Source organism: Lonchura striata, chromosome Z, assembly GCF_050655825.1.
Source record: "Lonchura striata isolate lonStrDom1 chromosome Z, ASM5065582v1, whole genome shotgun sequence".
Taxonomy (NCBI): domain Eukaryota; kingdom Metazoa; phylum Chordata; class Aves; order Passeriformes; family Estrildidae; genus Lonchura; species Lonchura striata.
In genome coordinates this window covers 87,180,266-87,208,087 of record NC_140740.1, presented here as the reverse complement: position 1 = coordinate 87,208,087, position 27,822 = coordinate 87,180,266, and the positions used below count along the sequence as shown (strand labels likewise).

The window sequence follows — 27,822 nt, the reverse complement described above, 5'->3', positions numbered from 1 at the left end:
TGGACCCTTCCCCTTCACCTGGGATAAGTTACTGACACCTCCAGACTCCAGTGCTGGCAGCACTACCTGTCTGTCCATCTCTGGTCCATAAGCATCTCCCAGAGGCACATGCTGAGACCAAACCCCAGTCAGCAGACAGAATGACAACGCCCAGCACACCCATGGAGCCAAGTCCAAGTCTGCAACAACACTGCACGAAGGTTTGGCTTACATTTAACCTCAGAATCAGATCAGCCAATAACCTTGGTAATCATCTGGATCCCAACTAGCTAGAATTCAAGCACTAAAGTTGCTTTTCGCTACTGTAGAGTGCTACCTTGAGTGTTCCCAGTGTAAAATCCAGGGCCGCAGTGAAAGCACAGCCCAGAACTGACCTGAGTGGCTCAGACACCGGAGAGCCTCTGTGTGCTCCAGGGCCTGCAAGGACTCCGCCAGCTCCACGACAGTGCAGCCCCGATCCCCCAGCAGCTTCAGGAGACTCCAGCTAGGACTGCCTTCTGGCTCCAGCACCTGGAGGGAACACTGCTCCAAGTCGAGAGGGCTATGGAATAATGTGAGAAAGACATGGCATAGACCTTCTCAATACCTTTTTCTCAGAAAGGACCCGGGTAAACAATCACTTGTAGATAAATAAAAATAGAGATGGGAAATTCCCAGCTGATTTGGACATATTTGCAGCATTTCCTTCAAGTTTCAGGAGTACAGAGGTTATTCAGTGACACCTCCACAGACAGAAAGTGGTATTAGTGAGCTGGATGGTATAAGAGATGCATATACCTCACAAGTTTCAGCAAATGTATTAAGAAACCTCCTATTTTTCACTTTTAAAGTGTCAGCAGAAAAAGTAGTACAGCATCTTTCATTTCTATGAGCCTGACTCAGAAGCCGTAGAGAGCGAGTCAGACTCTGAACTTCAAAGTACAGGAAGACTGATTTTAAAGTTGTTGTAAACAAGTGACTGCTGGAGTCCAGCCTAACACACCGACTGTACAGCGTAGTCACCTGTGTCTGAACTTGTAGTTTCAACTTTGGTGTCATTGTCACGCACTTTCAGTCACAGGCATTCAATCAACACAAAAAAGAAATAATGACAACTGCCTAAAGAGAATACAAAGTTACATATTTCCACTAAAAAGATTAATCAACGTTTCCTTCCTTAAATCACAGAGCTACGCAAACCTGGGGACGAGATATCTTCAGTATGTGGTGATACTTTCACTTATGAAGTGGACGGATTCTCAGTGTTTTACGGGATTAGAGAGATAAACACGCACCGCTGGGCCGCGCCCCGCCGCCGCTGCCCGCGCCCCGCCGCTGCCCGCGCTCACCTCAGCCGCACCGCGCCGCGGCTCCCCGCTCGCTGCGCCAGCTCCCGCCAGCCCTTGCCGGGCGCCGCGCGGTCCAGCAGCTCGCTGAGCCTACGGAGCAGCGGCCCGGCCAGGCGGCTGAGGGGCAGCGGCCCCGCCGCGCCGCACTCCATGGCTGCCCGCCGGGGCGGTGCTACCGCACGGAAGGAAGAGCAGCGCGGGACGGGGCGGCTGGGTCGGGTACGGCTGAGGGGAGCGCGCGCACCGCGCCCTGAGGGGGCACAGCCCCGTTGAGGGGCTCCGCGCCCTGAGGGGACGCAGCCCTGAGGGGACGCAGCCCTGAGGGGGCCCAGCCCTGAGGGGGCCCAGCTCTGAGGAGGCCCAGCTCTGAGGGCTCTGCGCCCTGAGGGGACGCAGCCCTGAGGGCTCCGCGCCCTGAGGGGGCCCAGCTCTGAGGGGGCCCAGCTCTGAGGGGGCCCAGCTCTGAGGGCTCCGCGCCCTGAGGGGACGCAGCCCTGAGGGGGCCCAGCCCTGAGGGGGCCCAGCCCTGAGGGCTCCACGCCCTGAGGGGACGCAGCCCTGAGGGGGCCCAGCCCTGAGGGCTCCGCGCCCTGAGGGGGCCCAGCCCTGAGGGGGCCCAGCCCTGAGGGCTCCACGCCCTGAGGGCTCCACGCCCTGAGGGGACGCAGCCCTGAGGGGGCCCAGCCCTGAGGGCTCCGCGCCCTGAGGGGACGCAGCCCTGAGGGGGCCCAGCCCTGAGGGCACCGCGCCCTGAGGGGGCCCAGCTCTGAGGGGGCCCAGCTCTGAGGGCACCGCGCCCCCGGGACATCCCGTAGTCCTCCTCGGGCACCGTGAGGAAACAGATCAGGCGCGGTCGTACCCCTGTTGAAATGGGCGTATTGTGCGAGCGCGAGACCTCCTGCAGCGTTCCCGGGTGGTGCTGAGGAGGCCGAACGTGGCTTTACAACCGGGGCTGGGGCGTAAACCAGACAAAGCCCACAAGACCCGAGAGCTGTTTCTCTCTCGCCTTGAGGAGAAACGTCTTTATCTGACCGCGAGCAGTACGACCATGGACTCTCTTCCTTTACACAGCTTTTCTCAGCCTGCTGCCACTGTCGAAGCGTGCAGCGTAAAGGCACCTTGCGTCCTCAGCGAGGGAGAGGAGGAACTGCTCAGGAAGAGCCTCCCGAGATGTTCCCCTGAGTGATCGTTATCACTGCAAACAGATGATCTGAAGCGAATTCTCACCTCTCTGGTATTGCGACTTGCTCAAAGTGGACTGAAGGTGCCTAAGAAAGTAATTTTACAAACATTTTTAATCAGTGATCAAGCATTTGGGTAGCTCAGAGAAGTGGTAGATGCCCCATCCCTAGAAGTGTTCAAGATCAGGTTGGACGGGGCTTGGAGCAACTTAGTCTGGTGGAAGGTGTTTTTGCCCATGTTGGTGTAGGGCTATATGACCCTTAAAGGTCCCTTCCAACCGAAACTGTTCTGATTTGAATGTGGCTGCCTCTCATTTCTTTGCCTATTAGGCTCGTCTATAAAACATAGATATTCTTATTGCTATTTCTGAATAAGGGTGGTTGGAAGTGCTATATTTACTGCTGAAGACCACAGTTTCCTATCTGTCTAGATAACACTGGGAGCAAGAAGTATTTAGCACAGTAGGATCTTGTAACCAGTTTTAGCTGTGTGTCCTTCAAAATGCTTAAGAAAAAACTTGGCACAAAAGTTGTTTTTTCGGCCTCTTCCAGATCCCTTAAACTCAGGGCAGTTTGTGCAATTCATTCCAGTTTGCCATGTGTGAGACTTGTCTCCTTGGGTACCAAGAGTGGAAATACTTTCTTACTTCAGGATTTGCTCATTTGCCTTTGAGGGATGAAGATGATAAGGTGAATTTCTGTGTAGAGATTATGAGAAGTCCACTGTCCACCTTTGATTTCCTCAGCCTGCTTGTTAGGCACTGTGGATTTTCTCATGCTCAGCAGAACTTTTGTGTGCCTAACGTCCAGCCAGTAAGAAATTCCCAACTTGCCTAGAAGAGCAGTTAGGCACATGCTTCAAAAAACAAGCCAGTGCTCTGTTATGAAAAACTAAGGCCAACACTTCCTCTGTCTCAAGGCCATTAGGAAATTCCTATGGACTTCTATGGAAGTAGGATGTGCCCTCTCCTCACTGCCAACTCCCTGTCTGGCAGAGGTTTTCCCAGGAAGGGCCATCTGCTGCATGTAATGAAATCGTCTCTCTTAAAAGTCAAACTGTTCAGTGATCAGACTCCCTATCCTGAGATCGCACTCCAAAACACCGGTGAAGCTGTCGGCTGGCTTGCAGCTCCTAACAACGCGCACAAATTCAGCCTCCTTTGTCTCCAGTGGGGAGGCCCAGCCCAGGACCAGCCTATCCCAGAACATCCACAAAGAGCTCAAGGGTAAGTGAGGGGTCGGGGTGTTTGGACTTTGAAAATTATTTGTCTGCTTTTTTTCTCCTGGGCAAATAGAATGTGTATCATAAAAGACTAATAAAGGAAAAAGAGCAAGTTACTTTTATTATCAGTGCACTACAATGGATTGATTTATACTGCTGTTGACCAGGAAATGGGATTTGGTATTTCCTTCTGCTAAAGAAGAGCCATTTTTGTTTATCCCAATAGATTTGGGTGTTTCTAAACATGTTGCATTTATAAATCTGCTCACTGTTTCTGAAATTACTCTCTGCTACTATTTCCACCAAGTCTCATTAAGACAAAATTGCAAAAATTGTACAAAAGCAAGCTTCCTTCTCTAAAGAGTGTGTAAGTGATACCAGGTATCCTGAAAGACACATTTATTAATTCTAAATTCTAAATATTTATAGCACGGCCTAATATGCATTAGATAAAAGGTTCCTCCATTCTTGAGGAAAAGGTCTGGTCACTTGGTAGTAATAGGTGATTCCCAATCTTCATGAATTGCTCAGTCTGACAGGGTCAGATGCTTGACAGGTGTTAAAAATAGATTAAGACAGATCAGTGTTAAGAGTTGTGCTGTGATTGCTTATTTTAATTACTCTATATTAAGGTGTTTGTTTGACATGTGCAGAGCCAGTAATTTATTAGTCCATTTAGCTGATAAATTATGGATGAGGTGTTTTTATACTGTGGGGCTGTTTACAGCGGGTACTGCACTAATCAAAATGTTGTCAAAAAGCCTTGGATACTGGCAGTTGAAGAACCTCAATATATCACAGAATTTTCGGCAAGGGCATATTTTCCAGACATCTACTTTTTGAACAGCCACAACTTCACTGATGTTTTTCTTACCTAGACCTTATTAATCCAATAGATAGTGTGGTAACTGGTTTAGATAATACAGTGTTTCTGTAGTTTGGTTTCTGACACTGTGCACTCTTTGACAAGTATGCTGCTCAAGGTGTTCCATTTGCGCTCTCTCTTGCTTCAGCTATCCCAGAACTGCTGTCAGCTCGGTATAGAGAGCCCAAAGTATTGGTTGATGAAAGGCTATTCCCCAGTGTGAACCACTGTGCATGATCAGTGTCATTCCCCTGGTGTTCTGCTGATATCCCCCGTGTGGGCTCACTCAGCCTCTCTCTTCCCACTACTCTGGCTGGGTGGGTGTGATGCAGGTCCTTGGCAGGACCTGCTCAGGCTGGGAGCTTCGTGGGGGTCACAGCTTGGCTCCATCGAGGGGTGGGCATTGACCAGGTGCTCACTGTGCCACGGAAATGCGTGGGACGGGCCCCTGAGCCCAGAGCTGGGGCTGCACAGATAACGGGAGGTGGTTCCTGGGTGGGCGGACAGCTCCAGCAAGGTCAGGGACCAGTGAGTGCTGCTGAAAGATAGGAAGGAGCACTACTGAAAAGGGCCTGCACACAAAACAGAGATTACTCCATGAATAGATCTTAAGCAAAGGAAAAATGCTTCAGGGATGTCATAAAGGGGATTTTTCCATTGACTCTAGAGGACATGAACCTCACAGAAAGGCACAAATTCACTTCTGGATTGCTAAAATGCATAAGCTTCCCGTATAAATAATTTCTGTGAATATAAAATTGCTTACAAATGAATGTGAAAAACAGAATTCACTGCTTAGAGTTTTTAGAAGTCTAAAAATAATAATAATTATAGTAATAGGATAAAAAAAGGACAGTATTTCCATGAGGGTGGGGGGGGAGGGCATACAGACAATGTTATCTTTATACTGTTATATCAATAAGATACATGCATATTATTGTGTTTCATGCATAATTCAAGTGTTCTTTTGAACTTTCTGATGTTTTGGGAACTTCTTTGTCTGACTTCTTCATACTCCGGCTTATCTGCATGACATCCTGGGTGTCAGGTCAATATATTTTCTTGTGTCTCCATCCTGCTGTTTCACATCCTCTGATAAGGGTTTAGTATGTCCTCCTTAAATTTAACACGGTATTCTCTAATTGTGCTCCGGTGCTCTGGTTTGTGCCATGGTTATCTTAGCACTTGGACAGGTTGGATGGCCTTTGGTTGGATGGCCTTTGGTTGGATGGCTTTTGGTTGGATGTTTTTGGTTACACAAAAGCCTTTTTTTCCCATCTTATGTTTTGCTAAGGTCTATAACACAGTACATTCAACACACTATTATTTCCATAAGTGATACATAGCTATTATATTCATTGCACTACTATTTCTATGAGCAATACAGTGCATGCTTAAGGTGATAGATTATATTATACTAACATGCAGCTGAAAAGAGTTATAATTGATACTATTTCAAAATAGTTATAATCACTAACAACAAGCATGGGCTAATACATAAATGCAAAAGCCAATATCTGGTAATTTTTCACAAGAAGATTTTTGTTTTGCTAATAATTTAATAAAGTTGGAAAAATGTGATGCAAGAGAGAAAATGTAATGGCCACCTTTTAATCAAGTTTATATATTTTTGTCAGTTAATTTTTTTCTGACATTAGGAATAACCCCACAGGTCCCTCTGAAATCACTAGAAGTGGCTTTGTCACCAAAACTACCCACAAAATATAAAATATTTTAAATTTTTTTCCTTCCATGTTAAAGTGTAATTCAAAACTGTTTTGATCTCAACTGAAATAAATTATCAAATATTGAACATATTTAACAATGTATAAAAATAAGTTTCAATTTGGAGTGATGTCATTTCAAGGAAAATAATTTTGAGCAGCCAGATTTTATGTTTAGAACTGGAATTTCAGACAATATTTTCACTATGAATAGTGAACAGGCTTTTCACAACCATTATGGGATTATGACAAAGTATGAATTTTAAATGAAGAATCTCTTCAGAAAATTGACTTGAATTTGTTTTATTATATATTTGCCTTACAGAAAAGTTGGGTGATTGTTTTAGCCATTTTGATGCTTTAGCCAGCCTTTCTTTTGTTAACTATTATTTGGAATGGATTGCTTTTTTGACAAATCCCGGTGTGTTCCTGCTATCAAAGGGTTTTGGTGAAGCAGCTCCATCTGCCTGTTGCTTCCTTGTTAATCTGACTGTTGCAGGTTTACATCAGTTCAATATTTCTCCTCAATCACACCCAAGCACAGTTGTCAGGTTGCTGTTCTCATGCTGCTCCCAGCTTTGTTCTCCCTTAATCTCAGCTCCCAGGCACTGAGCCCAGGTAGGAGCTGAGCAGACCCTGCTGAGCATGAACCTGTGTTTCATTTGCCTCAAGGGCTACCATAAAAATTCCCCATGGCTCTGATCACTACAAAATGGAAAATCTGTTTGCAGCAGATTAGAGAGCCAAATCAGGCACATTTCCTGCCATGACCTGCTCAAACCTGGTGGGTGAATTCCTTCAGTGTGGCTGTGTTTCAGGTGTCTGCTGTTGTGATTCAGCAAGGAATATCATTGGTTTTCAGAGTGAGAGTTGGGACAAGCAGCCACAGCACCCTGGCATGTTTAAATGTTTTTGTGTCTTCTGCCAGCAAGTGTTCAACTCCCAGTTTATCAGGAAGAGAGTTAATTTTCAGGTTACTAGTCAAAAGCCGATGGTAAATTACCATGGTCTCTCCCATTCCTCTTTCCTCCGTGAATTTCACTGTGCATCTTCTGCCACAAGTTTTCCTGATGAGCTGAGAGGTTATCATACTAAAAGTTCTCTTTCCAGTTTCTGTCTAAATTCAATAATTGAATTTAAAAAAAAATCTTAATACTTTCTATTTTCTTTCCAGATTAAAAAAGATAGTATCTCTTTGTCTTGGGTGGAAACCCATCATTTATTGCAGTTTTCTCCTGGAATGTTATTTTACTTTCATTTCTGTGGTTGCATCTGGCAGTGCATGGAAATCCAATGTAATTTTCATATGGAGAAATCTTGACAGCTCTTTTCCCCTCAATGTCAGAGTGCAGCCAAACTGAGACAACAATAACTGCCTAGTACAATGGTTTTAGTAAAGGTTTTTCCTTAGTCTGCATTAAAAACATGTTGCCAAAGCTATTTTCAGCTGGAGAAATTACCATGCTTTTAAAATAATTTGCAACCTCCAAAAGAGGGGAGAGAGAGACATCTGGTCTTCTAAAAAGCAAAAATGAGAGAAGTGTTGAAAGAGTGCAACAGGAAACATTAGGCAAATGCATATTTAAGAGGAGAGGCTGAACTCTGAAGGGTATTTTCATGTTACTGTAATAAAATGGATGAGGAAAAGATTAATCCCTACTGCTCTGTTTTTGTCCTGTTAAATATATTCCTTGGAGTTGAAAAGGAAAGCAGTGTGATCAGAAAGGCTGGTCTGGTTGCCCCATGTGCTGTTTGTCTGGGCTCCTTGGTGTACATGGATTCAAACTGTTTGTCACACATCTAATGTTGTGTCCTTGCTGTTAACCAACTTTGTTCCCTACTTTCCAGCACCCAGGTGACTGTGGAAGAGGTGTTGGTGGCAGGTTTGCCCAAAGGGAGCTAAGGTATCCCTGGTTGCCTAGTGCTCTTCAAGGAGAGGCAGACTGCAGCCGGCCACGCAGCCGCTGCTGTTTCACCAGCAGGCTCTAGTCCAGCTCCAGCTCTCTCCCCCGGTCGGCCTGCAGTACCTGTGGCACGGTACTGCCTGCCTGCTGGGCACGGCCAGGCCGGGGGCTGAGGGACCCAGGCCAGGGCAGGACATGAGCTGGAAACATCATTACAGCAGATACACGGAGAAGGAAAAGGAGAATGAACAGAGGTGTCTTTAAATGGCTTCATTGGATTACATGGCAAGAAAGCTTTTCCTTCTGCTCTTCACCAATACTGGAATAAATGTAGTCACTTTTTTTCAGAGCCGTTAGTCTGGCATCCTCCAGGAGGTCATATTTACTCGAAACTGCTACAGTACTTTTCCAGTGCTACCATGTCACACCTTTTCCAAGGTGACTGATGAGGCAGAGAGCTCCTAGCAATGTACAAAAACATCTCGGGTATCTAAAATCCTAAGAGTTGGGAATGCTAAGGAAACAAGGCTTGTGTTACAGGAAGAGAGAAATGATTCTACATTTCTTTGGATTCAGCCAGTGGAAACCTTTTGGTGTATCTTGCTTGGATTTTATGTGAATTCAGCATTGCCACCCTGCTACTGCACACCTGCTTGAAGGGAAAACTTGATATGAGCAGGAAATTGAAGCAAGCCTGCTTTCACTGTTCTTTCATCACATGAATGACAAATATCAAGCCAGAGCACAAAATAATTGCTTTAAACAGAAATTGCCCTATAACGTCTAAGCAGGCTGGTTGTTCTGGGTATTTCTACAAACAGAGTTTGGGATTTATGTCCCTATGATGCCAATTCAAGGAATAGCCTGCTCTTGTGCCAATGTGACTACCAAACCAGCAGGTAGCTGTAGCAGTGGGGTATGTGTGGAAATGTACATTGTTTGCAGGTTCCTGTTTGCATTTAGAAAAGTTGAAAGGCTGTGTACTAAGAGTCCTTGTCAAGGCGCCACATGGATGTGTGGGTTTGCTCAGGGATTTGTTCTCCTAGCACAGATCACTCCGGGCACTTGCAATGTGCTGCCAGTAAGTGTCATTGCATAGACAGCCAGGTTAGGGTTACTGCCTTAATGTCTGATCTTCGGTTTTAAATAATGATTTCTTGTTTTGAAAGTGCTTGCAAATATATGTCAACTGACCACCTTTTAGAAAATACCTATAACCATTTCAGAAGTGATTTTAAACTTTGCATTTCTTTTACTTGCAGGTGCACAGAACAAGAGCTGCACTTCATTGAGAGCTAGAATGACTTTTCTTGATCCAGAACCACATAGAAAGAACAAAACTTGCCTAGAATTTGTTGTTGTCCTAAATGAACTCGTGACAGACTTCAGGGTAGAATGAGCAAAATGGGAAACATTTTGCACAATGTGAGAGTTTCCCCTGTGAGGGTGAGACTGTGTTGATTTCATCCAGTTCTGACTCTTCAAAAATAATTCATTTACTGCTTGAGAAGCTCAGCAAAGCAGGAGTTTTGTCTCCACCTGAGAAATCCCTCAAGACACTTGCCTAACACAGAAGACAACATGGATGTTAAAAATGTAGTTAAATCCCAGGCAACTGTTTCCTGCCTAAGGGATTTGTCAGAGGATGGTGATGACCTGCTTAATTTTAACGGTGTGGTTGATGTCGCTGCTGGAAGAGTGGAGGGATACTGCAGCAGACAGGTGCCTTCTCACCCCACAGATGTAACCACTTGTCACACAGTCAACTGTTACCTTAACACTGGAGACTCTGGATCGCCTCAGTCTCTGGCAGATGTCCAGGCATGTAAAAGGACTGGGCTGGGCAGACCTCTAACCAGGAATTCCCTGCTGGATGAGCAGGCAGACACTTCCATAGGTAATCTCACAGATTTTGAAAAAGATGACTCTGAAAATTCTGCCACCATTCTGGAGATTTATACAGAGAAAGTAACAAGTGTAAATGATGACTTTTCTGATGATGACCTGGAGTACTTTGAATGTTCAGATGTGCTGACAGTGCATGAAGATGAAATCTGGAAAAAGAAATTGCAATTTTTATTAGAAAGTGATGATGAAGATGATCTAAAACTGAGTAAGGATTGTGATGGGTGTGCTTACTTCCTCAGTGAAATGCCTTGTGTGTTCCAAGTGTCAGATAACACTACGCCTATGGATACCCCCATTGGCTTCTGTGAGCATCAGTCAAAAATCAAAGGAGTAAACGTAAGGAGAGACCCCTCTATGTACAGCCAGTCAGCTCCGCAGACAGAGATGACTCTCACTGTTGGACACCACCGAGATAAAAGTACCATTTTGAAAGACAAAGAGGAGAATCAAGTGCCTGTTGCTTCTGCAGCCACTGGAAATGAACATCCCAGAAGTGAAGAAGAGACTAATGGAAGTGGCCATCTGGCTGCAAGTTCCTCAAGGGACGAACCAAAGCCCACGGACACTGTCCCTGCCCAGGCAGATTCCTCTGCCAATGGCATAGGTACTGCTTGCACCTATGACCAGGGTTCGGGGACAATGACAGAAACCAGCCACGACGGGGACGTGCTGGGGGAAAGCTCACTGCTGCTGGAGGAGGGGAGAAGGAATGTGCCAGAGGGAAATGCACAGCACACTGTCTGTACCTTAACAGAAAGTCTGAGGAGAAACCTTTTCAAGCTGTTAAACCCTATAGAGCTTTGCAGATATGTAAGTACTCTAGGACAGTCTTTCCAGGCTGCAGCAGCAGGTAGGGAATCCAGAGCTCCGTCTTCCAGTCAGGAAGGTGTCTGTTCAGCACAGATTCCCGAGGAGGCAGAAAGCGTGCAAATGCTGGCTGGGCTGTGTCCAACAGAAGAGGCAGATAAAGACAGTCACTGGGAAAGGGAAAGGACTCGGGGGCTGTCTGAGCAAAACCAGATGCCAGATGAGAACATCTCGTTTGGGGTAAGTGACATGTTTATCATTTAACACAAAGAGTTGCTCTGCTGAACTCAATGCAATTTATTCCTGCTTGTCACAAAATAGTGTATAATCAAAATTACTTTGAAAGATACTATTCATGTACTTCTGAATGACAGCTACGGCTGGGAGCAAAATCTGGGTTTAGAAAAGGCCCAAGTAAAGCCTAAGCTGTTCTAATTATAGAGTGAGCCTGATAATGGTGAGAGGCACTAATGGGCCTCTGGACAGCTGGATAGGGAAATCTGATATGGAGGCTATTGCACAGATCTTAGCGAAGTAATGCTTCTTTCAACCCAGAAAGTTTCTCACATACCTGTTGGTATTTGAGCAGAGACTGTTTTGGTTTACTTTCTTTTCAATCTATATGCAACAAAAAAAACCATCCTCCATTTATGGTGCCGGAAACCTAAACCAAATCAGCAGGGGTTTGCTCTGGTTTTGTAATGATGAAGGGAATTCAATGCAGAGCTCGTGTTACAGAGGTGAATGGAGTGCTGTGATTTTTAAAAACAAAACAATGAAAGGGTTGGATATTACAGTTAACACACAAAGCAATTAAATGTTCAAACATCTGTGGTACTCTCCACGTACTTGCATATTTTATGCTGTTGGTAGAAAATGAGCTGGAGAAATCACTACAGTTGTAGAGACCGGTATGATGCTTTACCAGTTTTCCTAAGTGGGAAAATTGAATCAATATTTTTATTTCACTTTGTAAAGACTCAAGATATATAAATACTATTAAATAATTATATGTCCCAAATTTTTCTGGTTTGAAGGTGTGTAGCTAATTGCACAGAAAAAAAACCTATTTGTCACAAAAAGATTTTTCCAGTTGCACATGCTTTTCTTCATCTGATCATTTGGGCAAAAATATCTCCAAGTTCTGTGTGTAGTGTCACGGTAGAGTGACTTTAATCTTACCACTGGGGTGTCTTCAGCAGTCAAAAATCACTGAATTCTTCTTCCTGAAAAATGCTCATAGGTTTCTCTGGTTTTATGGTATTGGAATAAAATTCCAATCCAATCTGAGGAGCACATGATGTCCTTATGATGGGGAATACGCCTCACTAGAATTAACTTCCTCAGAGCTTCCTGACATGGTGTATGGCCATGGTTTGCCAAAGGCCTAGTTTGCTTTTTTTTTCCCCAAGTCCAGTGCAATAATTTAAATCCCAGAAGTCTCTTAGCCAAGAGCAGCTGTCAGGTGCCTGGCATAAATTTCAGAACAGCCAATTAGACTTTTGCTGTGTGTAGTCAGTATGTCTGCATTTCCATGGCCAAAACTTTTCACTGGATAAAAAATGAGTGTTGGTGTACACAAAAGGACGAGAGCTGGGCGCACACCAACCCCCCATTTTTAAACACGTGTGTATGGCAATGAAATTCAGGTGTAGTTTTAAAATTATGTGGTCTTGAAATGAGCCAAGCAAAAGCATCCCACCTGAATACTACTCCTCTTTTTGAAGCACTAGAAAAATGTGGACAGTTTCTCACAGCACCCATCTAGTAAACCAGAAACTCCTCAGAAATCTGTCTGTGTAATCTAAGAGAGGTAAGAACGAATCTATTGCTGCAAACGAGTTTCTGTGAAAGTACCCTGGGGCGTTTGGTGGAGCCCAGTTTGAGACAGCTCTACGGGAGCAAGGGGAGGGGCTCGCAGCAAACCCCACAGCTGACTGCTTTGGTAGGGTGTAGTATTTTCCCTGTCCTTGTGGGAATCAGGTCTGCTGAGGGGTACAGAGCAGCCGCGGGATCAGAGCACTAATGACCCAAGGATTTACACTTCCCCTTGGCACCGAGTGCTCGAACTGGAGCAACCTTTGCAGTGTGTCTTGTGCAGCGCCTGCTGTGCTGAGTGACTTCTCCTTCCTTTAGATAATTAAGGTGGGAGGCCCCTCACTCCTTTCATGACCTCACGGCCTAGCCCCAAGTGAAATTCTTTATTTACCTGGTGCTTCAGAGCAGCTTCTTTAATAATAGGTCCAAGACGCCAACGGTGCCAGCTGTGTGATGTGACATAGTGCACAGAGAGCCGGGAGGCTTTGCTGGGTGTCACTGGGGAACTGGTCTCTGTTAGCAGTCAGCCAGCACCCTGTCTGTCAGTGTTCAGCACTCTGTCCCTGTCAGTGTTCAGTGTTCAGCCAGAACCGTGTCCATGTCAGAGTTCAGTGGTCAGCACCCTTGGGTCGCTGTCAGTGGTCAATGTTCAGCACTCTTGACACAAGGTGCTGCTGTCACTCCTGGGTTAAAGAGCCATTATTCTGTTTTTTTTTTGTTTTTTTTTTTTTTTCATATCAGAACAGCCTGTTCACATAAAATCTGAGAGATCCTTGGTTTGACCTTCCCAATGCAAATTTCTGTCACTTTTAGAAAATTTTGAACTGCGTTATCCAAAAAGGAGAGAAGCAGAACTGGCACAGAAGTTCCAGGTAATTGGGCATCTGGCTGAGATGAGAGCTTGGTCTTGCAAGGGTACAGTCCAGGCCTCAGCCTTGCCAGAGGGTCTGTAGCTCTGTGTCAGAGCAAGCAGGGAAGTCCTGCTTGCAGTAATTGCAGCACATGATGCCAGCTCTGCTCGTCCAGTAGGATCTACCCTAGGAATGCCAGTTAACATCCCATTTTGTTGCCCATGTCTTAAGTTGGCTCCAGTCTTTCCTGGGAGACACACCAAGAAAAAATCCCTTGGAAAATCTGTACTGCTTTGGAGTATAGGCTCCTGACAACTGTGCCTGGTCAGCCTGTTGCTCTATGTTGTTGGCAGAGAACTCACTTTCTGTCCTTTAAAATATTATAGTTCTTCCTCTTTTTATGCCTTTTGAGCAGGAATAGCAGGATGCTGGCAGGATGTGCCTGTCAGTCTGCAGGACAAAGCACAGCTCGGGTCTTTTGTTTCACCTGTCTAAAGCAGTTGAAGTAACTACAGATATTGAGGTATTTCAACTACTCCATTACAGGTGTGCAATTTAAAAGAGAGTGTCATTTTAGGAAAGAGGAGTTTGAGTGGCATTGCATGAAACAGGGAAGTGGCAAGATCCACTAAGGTGGATTGCTGGAGAACAATGTGAAGTAAAAGCAGTCCCAAATGTAGTGGATTTTGAAGGAGCTGAGACCCAAAGGCAATGATGTACTTTTAGTCTGTATTCTAGGAACTGTTTGTTACACTCCATTTGTGCAAACAGAGGGATATAAATGTAACATGGGAATTTACTTGCAAAGGAGAATTACCTTGCAAAACTACTTCTGCTTAAAAAACAGCGAGAAACTATGAGGTAAAATTGATTAGCTTCATTACAAATCCTTCTCTAAGGAGCAACACTTTCAGACTCAGACCCAGGAGGTTAATTTCAATCCATTATGTTGATATTTACAAGTCACAAACTTGACTATTGACAAATACTTTAAAAAAAAGAGAAAAGTTTAAAAAATTTGCAAGCCTTCAGGCCTGTGTCAAGCCGTAGTTCTAATTTTTAATTACATTGCTCTATTTTCCTTCTTTGAAGAGTCAAGGTGCTAATCTTAAAAGCGTTACCCAGAATTGTGAGAACCTCTGTATGGAGCCCAGAACAGAAAAGGAAGGCATCTTCAGGGCTTGTGAGAGTGCAGGAGCCAGCCAGCTCTCTGCTGAAAACACGCTGCAAGTAAAGAATGCAGATTTACAGGCCTCTTCTCTTCACTGTGTTCCTTGTGAAAAGAGAGAAGGTTGTCACCAACAGGTCTTCTCCAGACAAGAAATTATTAGGAATGGCAAAAAGTCAAAGATTAACATTTCCCCTTCTCCTCTATGGGATATGGACTCTCTTCCCGATAAACAGGAATGCTTGTGTTCTGTTTTCTCTTCTGCAAAGCTGTGTGATGAGCCAGGGGAGGGAGAGCAGAGGTCTGGGCTCGACATACGTGGTAGCAGTAACCCAGATATTCTCTGCAGCCGATCAGCCAATGAGGCTGCGTCTGAAGCTATTCCCAAGTCAGTCCTGGAATCTGGAGAACCTGAGTGCAAAGGAGATGCTGATGTATCTGCAGTGCATGACAAGCTGTGGAAACTTCTTCATGAAGATGACTCAGACTATCGAATTCCATTTGAAAACAGAGGCATCCCAAGTTTAGGTACGAGGCTGACAGATATCCAAGTCACAGAACTGAATTTTGTGCAGGAGACCTGTTCTGATCATCCTTTGCCAGTGGATTTGATAGAAGAACAGGAGCCCATCACAGAACCAGCTTGTAACCCCAGAACTGAGAAAGCTGACTGCAATGTTTCTGATATCCTCCTGCAGAGAGCTGCAGCATGTGAGAGTGCATCCATAGGAAACATTTGTGTTGCACAAGTGGTAGGAACAGATGGCGTCTGTCTAAATTCTGGCACTGGGAATGAGAGGGAAACACCATCCGTTTGTGTTTCAGCAAGCAGTGTCCTCCTAAGTACCCAGGAGTGCATGGAGCCAAATCCAATGGCCACAGACAGGAACGGATCCACTGTGACTTGGGAAGGGAAGCTTGCTGTTAATAATGCTGCCCAAACATGTGAAGCAGATTCTTCTCAAAGGTTACAAAATACTCAGAGTGGTAATTCAGCATGTCCCAAATCTGACATATCAGGTATGTCACAGGAGACAGCTAGACAATTATTTCACACTGAATACAACATAGCCATGACAAATGAGTCTGTACCTGGAGAAGGCTGTCATTTTATGGACTGCTATCCAGTGAGAGGAGAACTGGCTTATTTCCCTGAAGAGGGAGACATTTTCCCCAGTGAAAATACCAGTCAGTTTACACATGCAGAACAGTCTTCTGTTAACACCATACATAAAAGTTGTGTAGTGAATTTACAAGAAAAAGGAAATCACTCAGGCTTGAGTGCACCAAATTTAACTAATTCTGACAGCTACCATCTTTCAAAACATAATGGCTGTCAGGATTTTCAAAATGTTTCTGATACACAGATATACAGTAATGTAATGCAATTGCGTAGTTTAATTCAGATGAATGAAACCGTAACACATAAGAATCTACCCCAAAACAAAGACCAACTGACTGAAATAGTGAAACAAGAAGGGGCAGTCCCTCCCCCTTCTGGGGAGCCATTTTTAAGAGATTTTTATCTTGAAGTGTCCAGCTGTGAACCATGTAAACCAGGAGAAGAACAGAGAGAGCTTTGCATACCTGAGGAACACAGGGATGAAGCTTCCTGTGACTCAGGAGTTAGTCAGGTTTCAGAGAGTCAGACTGCAGCTTCCCCTTGTAATACAGCAGAACAGCATTCATTTTTTGTTGACAGCACCTTCAGGTCTGATGAAGGGTTAAAAATAGATTCTTCAAAAAATCCCACCTATGCAGCTGGAAGTGTAACATCAGCCAGTGCCCTGCTCCCCAGGGAGGCTCAAAGTGAGCACCACAGCACAGCCAGTGGGGATGATGGAGGTTCCTGGGATTGGCTACATTCCCAACAGCTGCTTGGAAACAAAATCCTGCCCTTCCTCACAACTGTAAGCCACTCAGAGAGCCTTCCCAGTGAATCTGCAGTGGCGTGTTCTGCCACAAGAAATGAGGGAAAAACTGGATCCATACAAACTGGAGTTAAAGTAAACGGAAATTTAACTACATGGGAAATCTCCTGCAAGTCATGGAAGGGTCTGTTCCAGAGGGTCTCTGGAGAAACCAAAGGGGAAGCAGACTTGTGTGAAAATGAACATGAGATTCCAAGAGCTATTGACTATAACCCAGATGAAGCTGAAGCAAAGGCTCCTTTGCACACTTTGACTGGGTCCCAGGCTCTGAAACAGATTATGAATATTAGCACAGAGCAGTCTTGTCCTAACTTGATGCCTTCCAGCAAGATAGCTGAGGCTGAGAATTCAATTAAGTCCACTGAGTATGATAAAAAGGAGGAAGTCAGGACAGCAGAGAGTGTAGCAAGTGGTTTAGTTAATTTGCCACCAGTTGATTCAGGGAACAACCAGTGTTTTCAAGAGCAACCACCCCACAGAAGAGCTCTGTCATTCCCTTTGGCATGGACCACACTTGATCCATTCCCAGTCAACACAGAAAGTCAAAGAAATCAGGAAGGGTCAAAATCCTGCCAGATATCAGTGGCTGCTGCAGAGCCTGAGCCCATCAAATGTAAAGAGGACACAACAAAGAGCGGGCATGTAGCTGCTGGAGCTAAGAAGAAATTACCATCAGCAACTCTGTCCAAAAAACCCAGGCTGGAGGAGAGAGGAAGTGTCAGCAAGGATCCCAACTGCGTTAAAAAGTCTGGGAAGAGCGAGGGAGGTGTGATTCATAAAGAGGAAAGAAAAGAGCAAAGGAAACTCATTTTGAAAAAGGATAGCAAAGGTAAGAGAAAATGGATTTTCTTTTTTGTCTTTTCCCATCATTCTGGCTACAGTACAAAATTAAGATTATTGAAAGGCACTGCAAGCCTCTTTCAGACTGACTCAGTCAGCTAAAGGGTGTCTTGCCCTCATGGAGCTTTATTTCCAGATTTAGTAATGAGTGCTATGCCCATGCCACAGAGATGAACCCTTTTCCCAGCTGGCAAGTATATTCAATTCATGAGCTTTGTAACCTATTTGAAATAATCACTGCCTCACTGGCTTCTTGGAGTAACTCTTCACGGATAAACAGCATAATGGTACTGCATAACTACACACCACCTAACAGCTGCAAGCCCACTACTTATTCTGTTCCCACAGGGCTGTGTTCCCAGTTATGTTCCTGCTGATAAACAATGTTTTGAGGTCGTGTGGTGACTTCTGACTGGTTCTGCATTGCTTTGCCCTGCTGCAAAAATGACATTAATGAAAGAGCAATATTAAACTGATGTAGGAAACAAACAATTGAAAGGAGATCCAGGTTGCTGTCAGAGTCTCTAGAGGGTTGCTAACACTGTAGCAGGATTGTGACCACTGGGCAGATGAGGGATTTGTTGTTTCTATGGGTAGTTTGTAAGGACCAAGGTCTTATTTTTACCTTTTGACGTGACATTTCACGTTCACATCATAAAATGATTTAATAGGTCAGAGCAAGACTGAACAGTGACTAAAGGTAAGCTACACATTTGTGCAGCTTTTCACACACTCTAATTACTGTGGGGTCTCGTGAGACTTCTGCTTTTTCTAATTGCAGTTAAAAAAACCCCAGACTTTTCTCTGTTCAAAGATGCGTCCTTTGCCAGGGAACCAGGTGTGTGGGAGGAGAGACACATTCCTTCAAAGCAAAGCAAGCAAACTGCAGTGACTGTGCAATGCATGACCTGTTGCCATTACTTGAGGCTACACTTGCAAAATGTTTTAAACATTCAGGCTGCATCAGATAACACTGAATTTTCTTCACCTGTTTCTGCTCTGCCTCAGTCTTGACTAGAGCAGGGTTGTGCCCCTTTCCCTGGCATTATGGGAAGGCTGGTTTGGTTGCTGTGGAATATACGCAGTGTTCTTTTGCATTATTTCAGCTGCAGGAGAGAAGACTGGCCAGGGCAGGAACCTGGAGCCATTACTTCTATTTCTAGAGCTGTCAGGTCTTGTCTGTGTCACTTAAGCCCTGATACAGCGAGGTTCACAAGGCCCAGGATTCAGGGACTGCCAGTGGGGAGACCTGGACTGGATGGGGCCTGGAACTGGGAATGGGGAAAACCGTGGCAGTGTGCCTGACCCTTTAAGTCGTGTGTTATGGGAGTAACCCTAGTACACAGTAATCTGCAGGCATGGGATCCCTGAGGAACACATGCCGTGCTACCTCATTCAGGGTGCAACAGCTCAGAATTAACACAGTTGGACACAAAACATCTTGCGTTTTATATCTTTTACATGGAGCAGAAATGTGTCACTTGGGGTGGGGCTGTGTTGTGATCCCAAAACCTTTCTCCAAGTATATGTCGATTCCCTTTCTTTCCAAGTCCCCTCCAGCCCCCTGCGCACACCTTGCCCATATGCAAAGATGGAGTGTTCTGTGAGGCAGTGAAAAGTCCCAGCAGAGATCCACGCTGGCAGAACCTTTTGGGACTTTTTCCCAGGCTGCGATCAGATAAAAAATTGTACTAGCTTTTAGTATTGAAGCACAAGAAGTCATAATTACTTATCAGGGATTTCAACGTTCATGTTCTTAACACGAAATGTTAAAATGCCAAAACAATGTAATTGTCTCCAAATCTTAAGCTGTGGTTTTTCCATTTCAAGCCCCCAGGCTGCTGAAGAAGATCCAAGCAGAGTTATTCCCTGACTGCTCTGGAAGTATTAAGCTGTGCTGTCAGTTTGGTGACGTTTATGGTGACTCCACCATTACATGGACTAAAGATTCCAAGGTACTGGCTCGGCTGCAGAGAAGGTAAGGGAATGTTTCTGAAGGACCGGGAGTTTCAGGGTAACTTTGCTATTCATAGGAGGCAGATCTTCTCACAATGCATTGATATTGGTCGCAGTTTGTGTTACATCACCTCTTGGCTTGTTCACAGCCAGTGGCATCCAGATTTCAAAAAAATATCAAAGAAGTTTGAACCTCATTTAACCTAGAGAAGGGTGGAAATAAAAGCTTCTTAAGGGCATTAACAGCATCTACCTTTTCCATTTTAATGAAATTAGTTATTTTCCTTGTAGCAGCAATGACACTGTGATCTAAAAAACTGTTTAGAATGTTTCACAAATACAAAATTAACATTACCCAAAAGAAAAAAAAATAATACATTTCCATCAAAATTCACACTTTTGAGAAGATGAAAAAATTTGTAGGAAGGATTCTTCTTAGATGTTCTTTTAAGTGGGGAGAAAAAGTTGCATGAATTAGTTAAACTTTCTATTCTGATTATTCTTGTTTTAACTCTTCTGATTTTGACTGTTGTATTGCAATATCAGTTGTAGTATTAATACATGCCATTCTCTGCTAAATAATTGTGCTGTGTTTTAACAAATAAACAGTGCAGAGAGATCAAATTTATCAGTTTTTCCAGTGATAACAAGTAAAACATGTGATAGCACAAAATTCTCTGTTCCAGTGCCCAGGATGACACTCCCGTCTCTCTGGAAATAGCTGAAGCCAGTTACCAAGACCAGGGAATGTATTATTGCTGCTTGAATAACATGTATGGAAAGGTGACTGCTGAGTTTCATCTGACTGCTGCAGGTAAGCCTCAGCTTAGAGTTTTGATTAATAATAATAACAATGACAGTTTCCAATCATTGTTTTTTACTACAGAATTCTTTTTTTTTTTTTTTTTTTTTGTTTCCTCCTAGTATTGGAACGTCTCTCAAGTTTTCAGAGTTATGAAGGTAAATACAAAGTGAAGTAGCATTGCATAGCATCATACAGAGACACACAGACGGGCAGCTCTTTGGCACAAACACATGGTTCTTGCAGGTCACCTGCTGTGTAACTGTACTCCGGGAGAAAGGCAGGCATGGAGCTTTGGAATGCTTTCCCTGTGTGTTAACTGGTGTTCAGTGACACCTGGCATGTGGCCTGTGCTGCAGCTAAAGATAGTGCCTTGCCAGTGGGGTTGTCATTCCTGAACAGCCTGCAGAGATCCAGGCCTTCAGTTGGCATGGTCACTTTTCTTTCTTTTCCTTGAAGAATTAAAATTAAGCATTTATTTCCTTGTGCAAAATAAAGACAGGACTTTTAAAGTAGCAGCAGCGTATAACTTTTAATCAGAGAATTTTAGGTGGAATTAAAGAATGTTCTAATTCTGGCCTTATCAGTGCAGTGCTTCCTCTCTGCTTTGAAAAGAGGTACTGTACAGAGGCTAAACCAGAGGTAACTGCAAGGGACAGCTGGAAGGTCTTCCTTATGTTGTAGTTCTATTCTCCTATTTATCTTCTTTACTAATGGTCTTTGAAATGTTATTATTAGAGACACTTGAAGTGCAGTTAGAATTTTTTAGTTTCTCTCAGTGCTTAACTTTTTTCCCCCCTTATGATTTTTTTTGCATTTAGATTCCAATGATCATTTAAAGGGGTGAAATCCAGAGTCTTCATTGATTTCATCTGTAACAGACTTGTTCGCTACACTCTGTTTTCTCTCCTTTTGATCCTGAACTGCCACCTTTCTCCATGCTGGCTTTAGATCATACAGGCAAGCAGCTGCCTCTTAGGAGCTGCTTGGGGTCCCAGTCCTTAATAATACAATTTGTGCTTCCACTGAGCATTTTTTTCCTTCTCTCTGGAGAGATGTATCTGCTGTCCCATGCCCACCCCTCCCTGTGCCTGCAGAGATTCCTGTTATGTTTTAGGTGTGGAAGAAATCGAATTCATGCAGCTGATGTTCAGGGAAGATCCCCTCAGCTCCAGCTACTTTGGTGGGACACTGCATGGAGCAATAATGACAGAGGAGCTGCACTTTGGCGAGGGGATGCACCGCAGAGCCTTCCGCAGCCGCGTGCTGCAGGGCCTGGCACCTGCCTTCGCCCCTGGCCACGCCTGTGTGCTGAAGGTGCACAGCGCCCTCACCTATGGCACCAAGAGCAGGGACGAGCTGCTGCAGAAAAACTACACTCTGGCACTGCAGGTGAGCTGCCCCTGGCCTTTGTAATCCAGACCTGTTGGCCAAAGCTGTCCTCATGTTCAAACATGATCTGTTGAATGTTTTGAGCAATATTCTCATAGGCATATCTGTTGTAATGCAGGAATGCTATGTCCAAAATACTGCAAGAGAGTATGCAAAGTTATATGCAGCTGAAGCTGAACCCTTGGAAGGCTTTGGAGAAGTACCAGAGTGAGTATAAATATATATTTTATACACATATATGCTTACGTATAATGTCCTGTGCCATGGCAACCCACTGATTGCTGGGACTAAAGAGGAAAGAGGAAACCTGGGAACAGAGTTACACCTCTTCCAGCTTGGTTTAGAGTTGGTTGCTATTCATTCACTCTCTGAGATCACTGGCCACTTCTGTCTGTTTCTTGCCCTCTTACTGAAAGGATCTCAGGATTTTATTAGTTTCTATCTCTTGATTTCAGAATCATTCCGATTTTTCTTATTCATCGCCCTGCTAATAACATCCCCTATGCCACAGTGGAGGAGGAGCTGGTTGGGGAGTTTGTGAAATACTCTGTCAAGGATGGCAAGGAAGTGAATTTCCTGAGAAGAGACTCAGAGGCTGGCCAGAAGTGTTGCACCTTTCAGCACTGGGTGTATGAGAAGACCAATGGGAACTTGCTTGTCACTGACCTGCAAGGTGAGTTGTCTGAGTAGTGGCAATTTTTATCTAGCTTATGTTCTTGTAAGAGGGCAGTTTGGAAAAGAAAACTAAATCTTACACTCTTAATGGAGGAGTTGTTCTTTTACATGTACCTTAGTGAATCAGGACACTCTGTATGAGCCAAATCTGCCTTTTTGTCTCACCACCCAGTGATTAATGAAATAGCTGCTGAGTGAAAGACTTCAGGTGTTAATAACACCATAGTCCTCTGCTTTTGCTTGTATTTGAATGCTCACCAACAACCACTCACCAGTGGAATGCTCCACATTTGGGTCCTGGCTAGTTTTGAAGAAATGTATTCCTTCAAAAGGAAGAATAGCAAAGAAACACCCTCGTGTTTGCTAAGTGCTGCTTCAGCTCCTGTGGGTGTGACTCTCTTCAGTCCTGCAGTATATTTGGAATGGGAAGACAGAAGAAAAACTGGAATCTTAGGAAATATCCTATATTCTTTTACATGTGAAGGCAGGAAAAATAGCAAAAAGGCATTTAAACAAGATCCCTGAAGTAATTTAAAGGGAGGAGAAAGAACAAAATCCTAGCACAGGAAACAAGCTGTGCTGTTGATCACCCCGACAGCTTTAAAATAGTGGCATGAGCCTGACTTCTAGAAACTGCTGGTGACACAGAGAACATCCTTCTCTTAACTGGGGTGCTTTAAAATGCTTTGAAAAAAATGTGACAAATAATTAAAGTGAAAAAGGTGACTCAATAAATAATATTTAATGCCTCCATATGTGAATATTGTCCCCGAAATTCCAGTGTAAGCTAAGGTCTGTGTTTTCCTTGCTGCTTTGCAGGTGTAGGGATGAAGTTAACGGATGTTGGCATAGCAACTCTGGCCAAAGGGTGAGTGAACACGATTTCTCAGCAGCACGGGTGTGCTTTACTCATCTGTCTCTTCACAGTTAAATGCGGAGGGGGGAGGGTGCACTGGAAATTCATTCTTGCTTTAACTTTAGAAGAAAGCAGTCCTTACTTAAGTGTTTTAACTTCTTTGTGTTCATATTTATGGAAACCCACCTGTAGACGAAACACTTTTATTTTGTTATGAAAGAATGGGGCTATCCTGTAGGTAAGCTTTGTTTTAGCTGCATGCCTCCCTTGAAACGGGCTTGTCGAAAGGGCATTTCACAAGTGACATGAAGGGTTCTGGTGACAGCAGGTAAGGCTCCTGGCGGTCCATCGGCTGGAGGAAGGTAGGGCTGAACACACAGGGCCAGCACTGGCTGCAGTGTGCAGTAAAAGGCAACCTGGAATCCCTCCTGCAGCCAGCAAAAGTGCCAGAACTTTGGGATATGTATTTGTGACACAAGCTTTTATAAAGACTCTTCTCAGTGGCATGTTGTGTATTGGCCACTTCCTTGATAAACAAGGACAATTGTGAAGGGATTTGATGGCATCTCTCCCCTTTCTCTCTCACAGGCAGCAGTTCTGAGCCTTAACAAAAGATTATTCAGGGCATTTCTACAGCCTGTTTTCTAGTGGTGTTGCAAAAGTTTCATCTCTTTTGAGGAAACTTAAGCGTATGTGTAAAGATGTAGGCCTGTCATATTCTAACTTTAGTCCACTTCTCTTAAGTTAATTAAGGCTTCTAGTTATAGCACAGGCCAGCAGAGCTGTGGATGTGAGTAGGCAGTGGCTGCTGGACAGGGAAAGGGGATGGGGATAAGTGATTTAATTTCATATTCTCCTTTGAGAATCTGGCAGGAGAAAGAAGATCTGATCATGTGTTCAGACTTTATTCTAAATTGGACTGTGTCTGTATGCCTGGAGTACAAGAAGAAACCTCACAATATCATCCAAATTATTAAAAATGTGACTCTTGCAGGCTGGTATCCATTCAGTTAGACTGATTTACTCTTGCAGCTGTGGATCCAAAGTAAAAGCAGTTGAAATGAATGTACATCATCCTGTTACAAATCAAACAAGTAATAAATGTTTTAATTAGGCAACACTGTTCTCAGGAATCAGATTTATAAAAATGCTTCAGTGAATGTTGTCTAGCCCACTGTGGGAAATGATTCCTATAAAAACACACATTGTGTTGGGGAGGAAGAAGTGAGCACACAATGCAAGCTGTAGTAAGGATCACCTCAGGCATATAGAAAGGAAAATAATTTCCCTAAATGAATAACCTCCTGAAAATGTTGTGTATCATTTTGTTCGTTATTTAGCTAATGTTTTTCCTGCAAATTGACAGATTTTTCCTGGTCCTGTATTTTGTTTTCATGCTCCTTTTCTGGGAAGAAGATCTCTGAATTAATGTCTGCAGTTGGTTTTTTAATTCTATGAACATGGTTGGGGAAAATCAACTCAGTGCCCAGAGCTCCTGTGTGTTGCTGGGTCTTGCTGCTTTGGGCTGTGTTCAGCCGAGCTTTTGAGAGCTAACCTGGTCCCATGAAGGGAGAACACACAGTTCTACTGAGCCAGAAATGCAGAGTGGGACTGGTGTAGCTTGAACTATGCTGGCAGAGGGGACACAGAACATATCTCTTCTGTACTCCAAAACAGAGTCCGCGATGTGTGGAGGAAAGAATTTGGATCTTTTGTCCTTGCTCTGTGTATTTTGCCAGGGATCTGGAAAGCAGAGGAGCCCAAAGCAGTGGTTGGTCAATATACTGCCGGAGCTGCACTGCAGTTCTGTCAGGAGGGGGCGAAGTGGAGCTAGGAACAGGGACGCCAAGGAAGCGTTTTTAGCGTGGCCACAGTGCCACTCCTGAGCCTCAAAATCACCTACTCTGTAGTTTCTGTGGCGAATGGAAACAAAAATACCATAGTACAGTGCTTGGCTCTGTGCACGCAGTGTGCTTGAGGGCCCAGGGATTTATCCAGGAATTCTGCACACAAAGGAGGGAATTGGGAGCACAGTAACCCACGGTTATGGTCATTAACAGGAGTGCTGGTTGCCAAGTCTGGATCTGAAACTCTGCCTGGTTCCAAGGCACTGACAAGTTCACTCCACACGGTAACAAGAGGCATTGAGGAGTTTAAGTCTGAGGGCAAACCCAACGTTTCCCCTTCAGGTTTAAGGAAGATTTGGTTTGGTTTGGTGCTGGATAGAAGAAATTCCCTTGCTGAGGGCAGGTGTGTTTGCCCATGGCATTCATGTTCTGTGGGTGTGTCTGGTGCATCCACCAACACAACACGTATCTGTGAGCTCTTGAGAGCAGCTCAGTAAAGTCTGAATTCTCTGATTTCTCCAAGGGAGCAAGAGAACCGCTGATGACCCTGCTGGACTCCAGGATATAGTCTTGGTTTAAACAAACACACAGCTTACTTGGAAAGGAGGGGGAAATCCCTTCAAAGTTCACCTGCTGTTCAGAGCCAGCTGAGTGGGGTCTCCAGAGTAGGGTCTGTCTATCAGCAGGAGCCTGCCCTTCTCAGAGCAGAGCAGCGGTATTCTCTTTAGCACTGTGCAGTCTGCCTGAAGAAGGAAGTTCTCTGGATGCTGGGAATGAGCATCCTCTGTTCATTTCAGACCTAAATCTTGTTTGGTTGGTTTTGTGTAGTCACAACTCACAGTTCACCTCTGAGGACTCTGGATGTCCAGCAAATGAAGAGAACAGGGTAGAACATGCACTGATTATGGTTAAAATAGGAGAGGAGCACCGTGGCCTTTCTTTTCCCTTCTCCATCCTGAGAATTTAACCAAAAAGGCTCCTTTGAAGAGCAGGTGCACCTTTTAAAATAAGCTGATGCAGCTTAAAAAGCAGGCCCAGGAAGACTGTCAGCATCCAGAGGCACATTGAGGAGAAGAGGGATACACGTGCCCTGTACCTCTCATGGTAGGAAGTACAGTGGAGGCTGGATGAGACTGCCTTCCTCAGGAACATTCCTTCCATCCTTCCCCGAGGGGCTTGGCTCCTTGAGATCCTGTAGGCAGCCAGGGGAGGAGAGCAGCATAGCATGGAAATTATGTACATGTCTAGATGGAAACAACTTCTAGTTCTGAAACACCTTGTGCAACACAACATTGTCTCTTCATGGTGGCCAACAGAACTATTCATAGAGAATTCTGTAGCATGGATTTCATGTGTGTGTTACTGAGAAAGGTAGCCAGCAGGCTATTTTATTTGCAACTTAATGCCATGAAAGACAGTGCCAGGACCCAGCCCACAGAGCTTTGCTTCTAATGCTTTTCCCTCTTCTGTCACCCTTGTTAACTGGTTCCTCTCACCTCCCAATGACCCAGTCTGAGTTTCTCTGGCAGTTGATGCTTCTCAAGCCAGCATGGCTACAAGAGACTTGCTTAATGTTTTCAAGTTGCTTATGAGTCAGCAGTCATACTCTGCTGCCTCCCTGTGCTGAAAATGAATCTTGAAATCTTGAATTCCCTTTCTTTTTTTTTTTTTTTCCTTTGTTACTACAGATACAAGGGGTTTAAAGGCAACTGCTCCTTTTCCTTCATTGAGCAGTTCAGAGCCCTCCACCAGTGTAATGAGTACTGTGAGATGCTGGGGCTGAAATCTCTCCGAACTACTCATCAAAAACAGAGGAAAACAACATCCACTAAAAGCAAAAATCTGCCAAACTCATCAACAGTAAAGAAAATGGTGCCCAAGAAGACAAGAGAACCTAGAGACTTCCTTTATTCAGAGCACTGAGTCTCACTATCCCACCTTGTGAAACTACTCTTGAGCACATGGAGCAGTGACACGCACCAGTGACCCGATGGGATAACTTTAGTCTTTTGCCTTTTGACATTGTTTTGGAGTCATCCTGATGCTGATGTCAGCAACAAAGGAAAGAGATGATCCTGTGCTCCTCGTGCCTGAGATTTAACACTGGGGCAAGGTTCTGAAAACAAATTAAGCCATCTCCTAGATTTCCTTACAGGCTTCTGTGGACTGGTATTGGAGAAGAATATCTCAGTGTCCACATCCATGGCCCTGTGGTTCAGCTGCTGTGGAAACATCAATATATTTAAGATGCCAAGTACAAGTTTTGCACAGTATTGTATATGCATATGCATGCTGGGTTACTTAGAACTAGAAGTCAGGAAAGGTGGAGTTTAGAACACACCGATGAACATTAAAGTTACCACTTCCATCGCAAATCAAAGCATAACATCCTTTGAGCCTAAATCTTGGACTATTCAGTGGGATTTAGGCTTCTCGGTGCACTGCTGGTACCTGGCTTTCTTTAGGCCTTTGGAAGTTCCTACAGATGATGCTTATTCTTTACAATAGTGTTCAGAAGAATTTCTGTGAGGACATTGTGACTGTTCCCAAAACAGGAGGTTTAGAACCTAAGGCAAGGGGCTTGAGTGTGGTGGGATGGAAACAAAGCTAAAAGCCTTGGATAAATGGTGTTTCAAGTCAGAGGCAATAGATTTTTATCAGAATTTTGGGAAGTGTTCTGTTCTAAAAATGCCATGAGCATCTCAGCTAATTAACACTCCAAATGTATGTTGTAGTTTGATCCCAAA

At 44.4% G+C, this 27,822-nt stretch overlaps 2 protein-coding genes across 7 annotated transcripts in view; one reads left to right on the top strand and one right to left on the bottom strand.

The window, feature by feature from the left end:
- Positions 1-1,488, bottom strand: part of LOC146763932 (mucosa-associated lymphoid tissue lymphoma translocation protein 1-like) — an 18,439-nt gene extending 16,951 nt beyond the window's left edge. For all 3 annotated transcript variants that reach the window (XM_085566251.1, XM_085566253.1, XM_085566252.1), the window contains exons 1-2: positions 1,329-1,488; positions 375-541 (exon numbers count right to left, since the gene is read on the bottom strand). In XM_085566251.1, the coding sequence (XP_085422377.1) occupies positions 375-541; positions 1,329-1,480 (319 nt within the window). In that variant the 5' untranslated portion in view covers positions 1,481-1,488. The remainder of the gene's footprint in view (positions 1-374; positions 542-1,328) is intronic.
- LOC110478592 (alpha-protein kinase 2) lies at positions 1,404-27,822 on the top strand. Of its 4 annotated transcripts, none has more exons than XM_085566248.1 (13): positions 1,404-1,547; positions 2,400-2,592; positions 3,062-3,735; positions 9,487-11,179; positions 14,701-17,536; positions 19,378-19,525; positions 20,190-20,317; positions 20,428-20,463; positions 21,423-21,697; positions 21,816-21,904; positions 22,153-22,370; positions 23,192-23,240; positions 26,764-27,822. In XM_085566248.1, exons 4-13 carry the CDS (start codon positions 9,806-9,808, stop codon positions 26,996-26,998), a joined length of 5,388 nt encoding a protein of 1,795 aa, XP_085422374.1. In that variant the 5' UTR covers positions 1,404-1,547; positions 2,400-2,592; positions 3,062-3,735; positions 9,487-9,805; the 3' UTR covers positions 26,999-27,822. The 4 variants fall into 4 exon arrangements, with proteins under 4 accessions (XP_085422374.1, XP_085422375.1, XP_021401020.3 ...); XM_085566249.1 differs by having other exon boundaries at positions 2,400-2,604; XM_021545345.4 differs by having other exon boundaries at positions 2,400-3,735.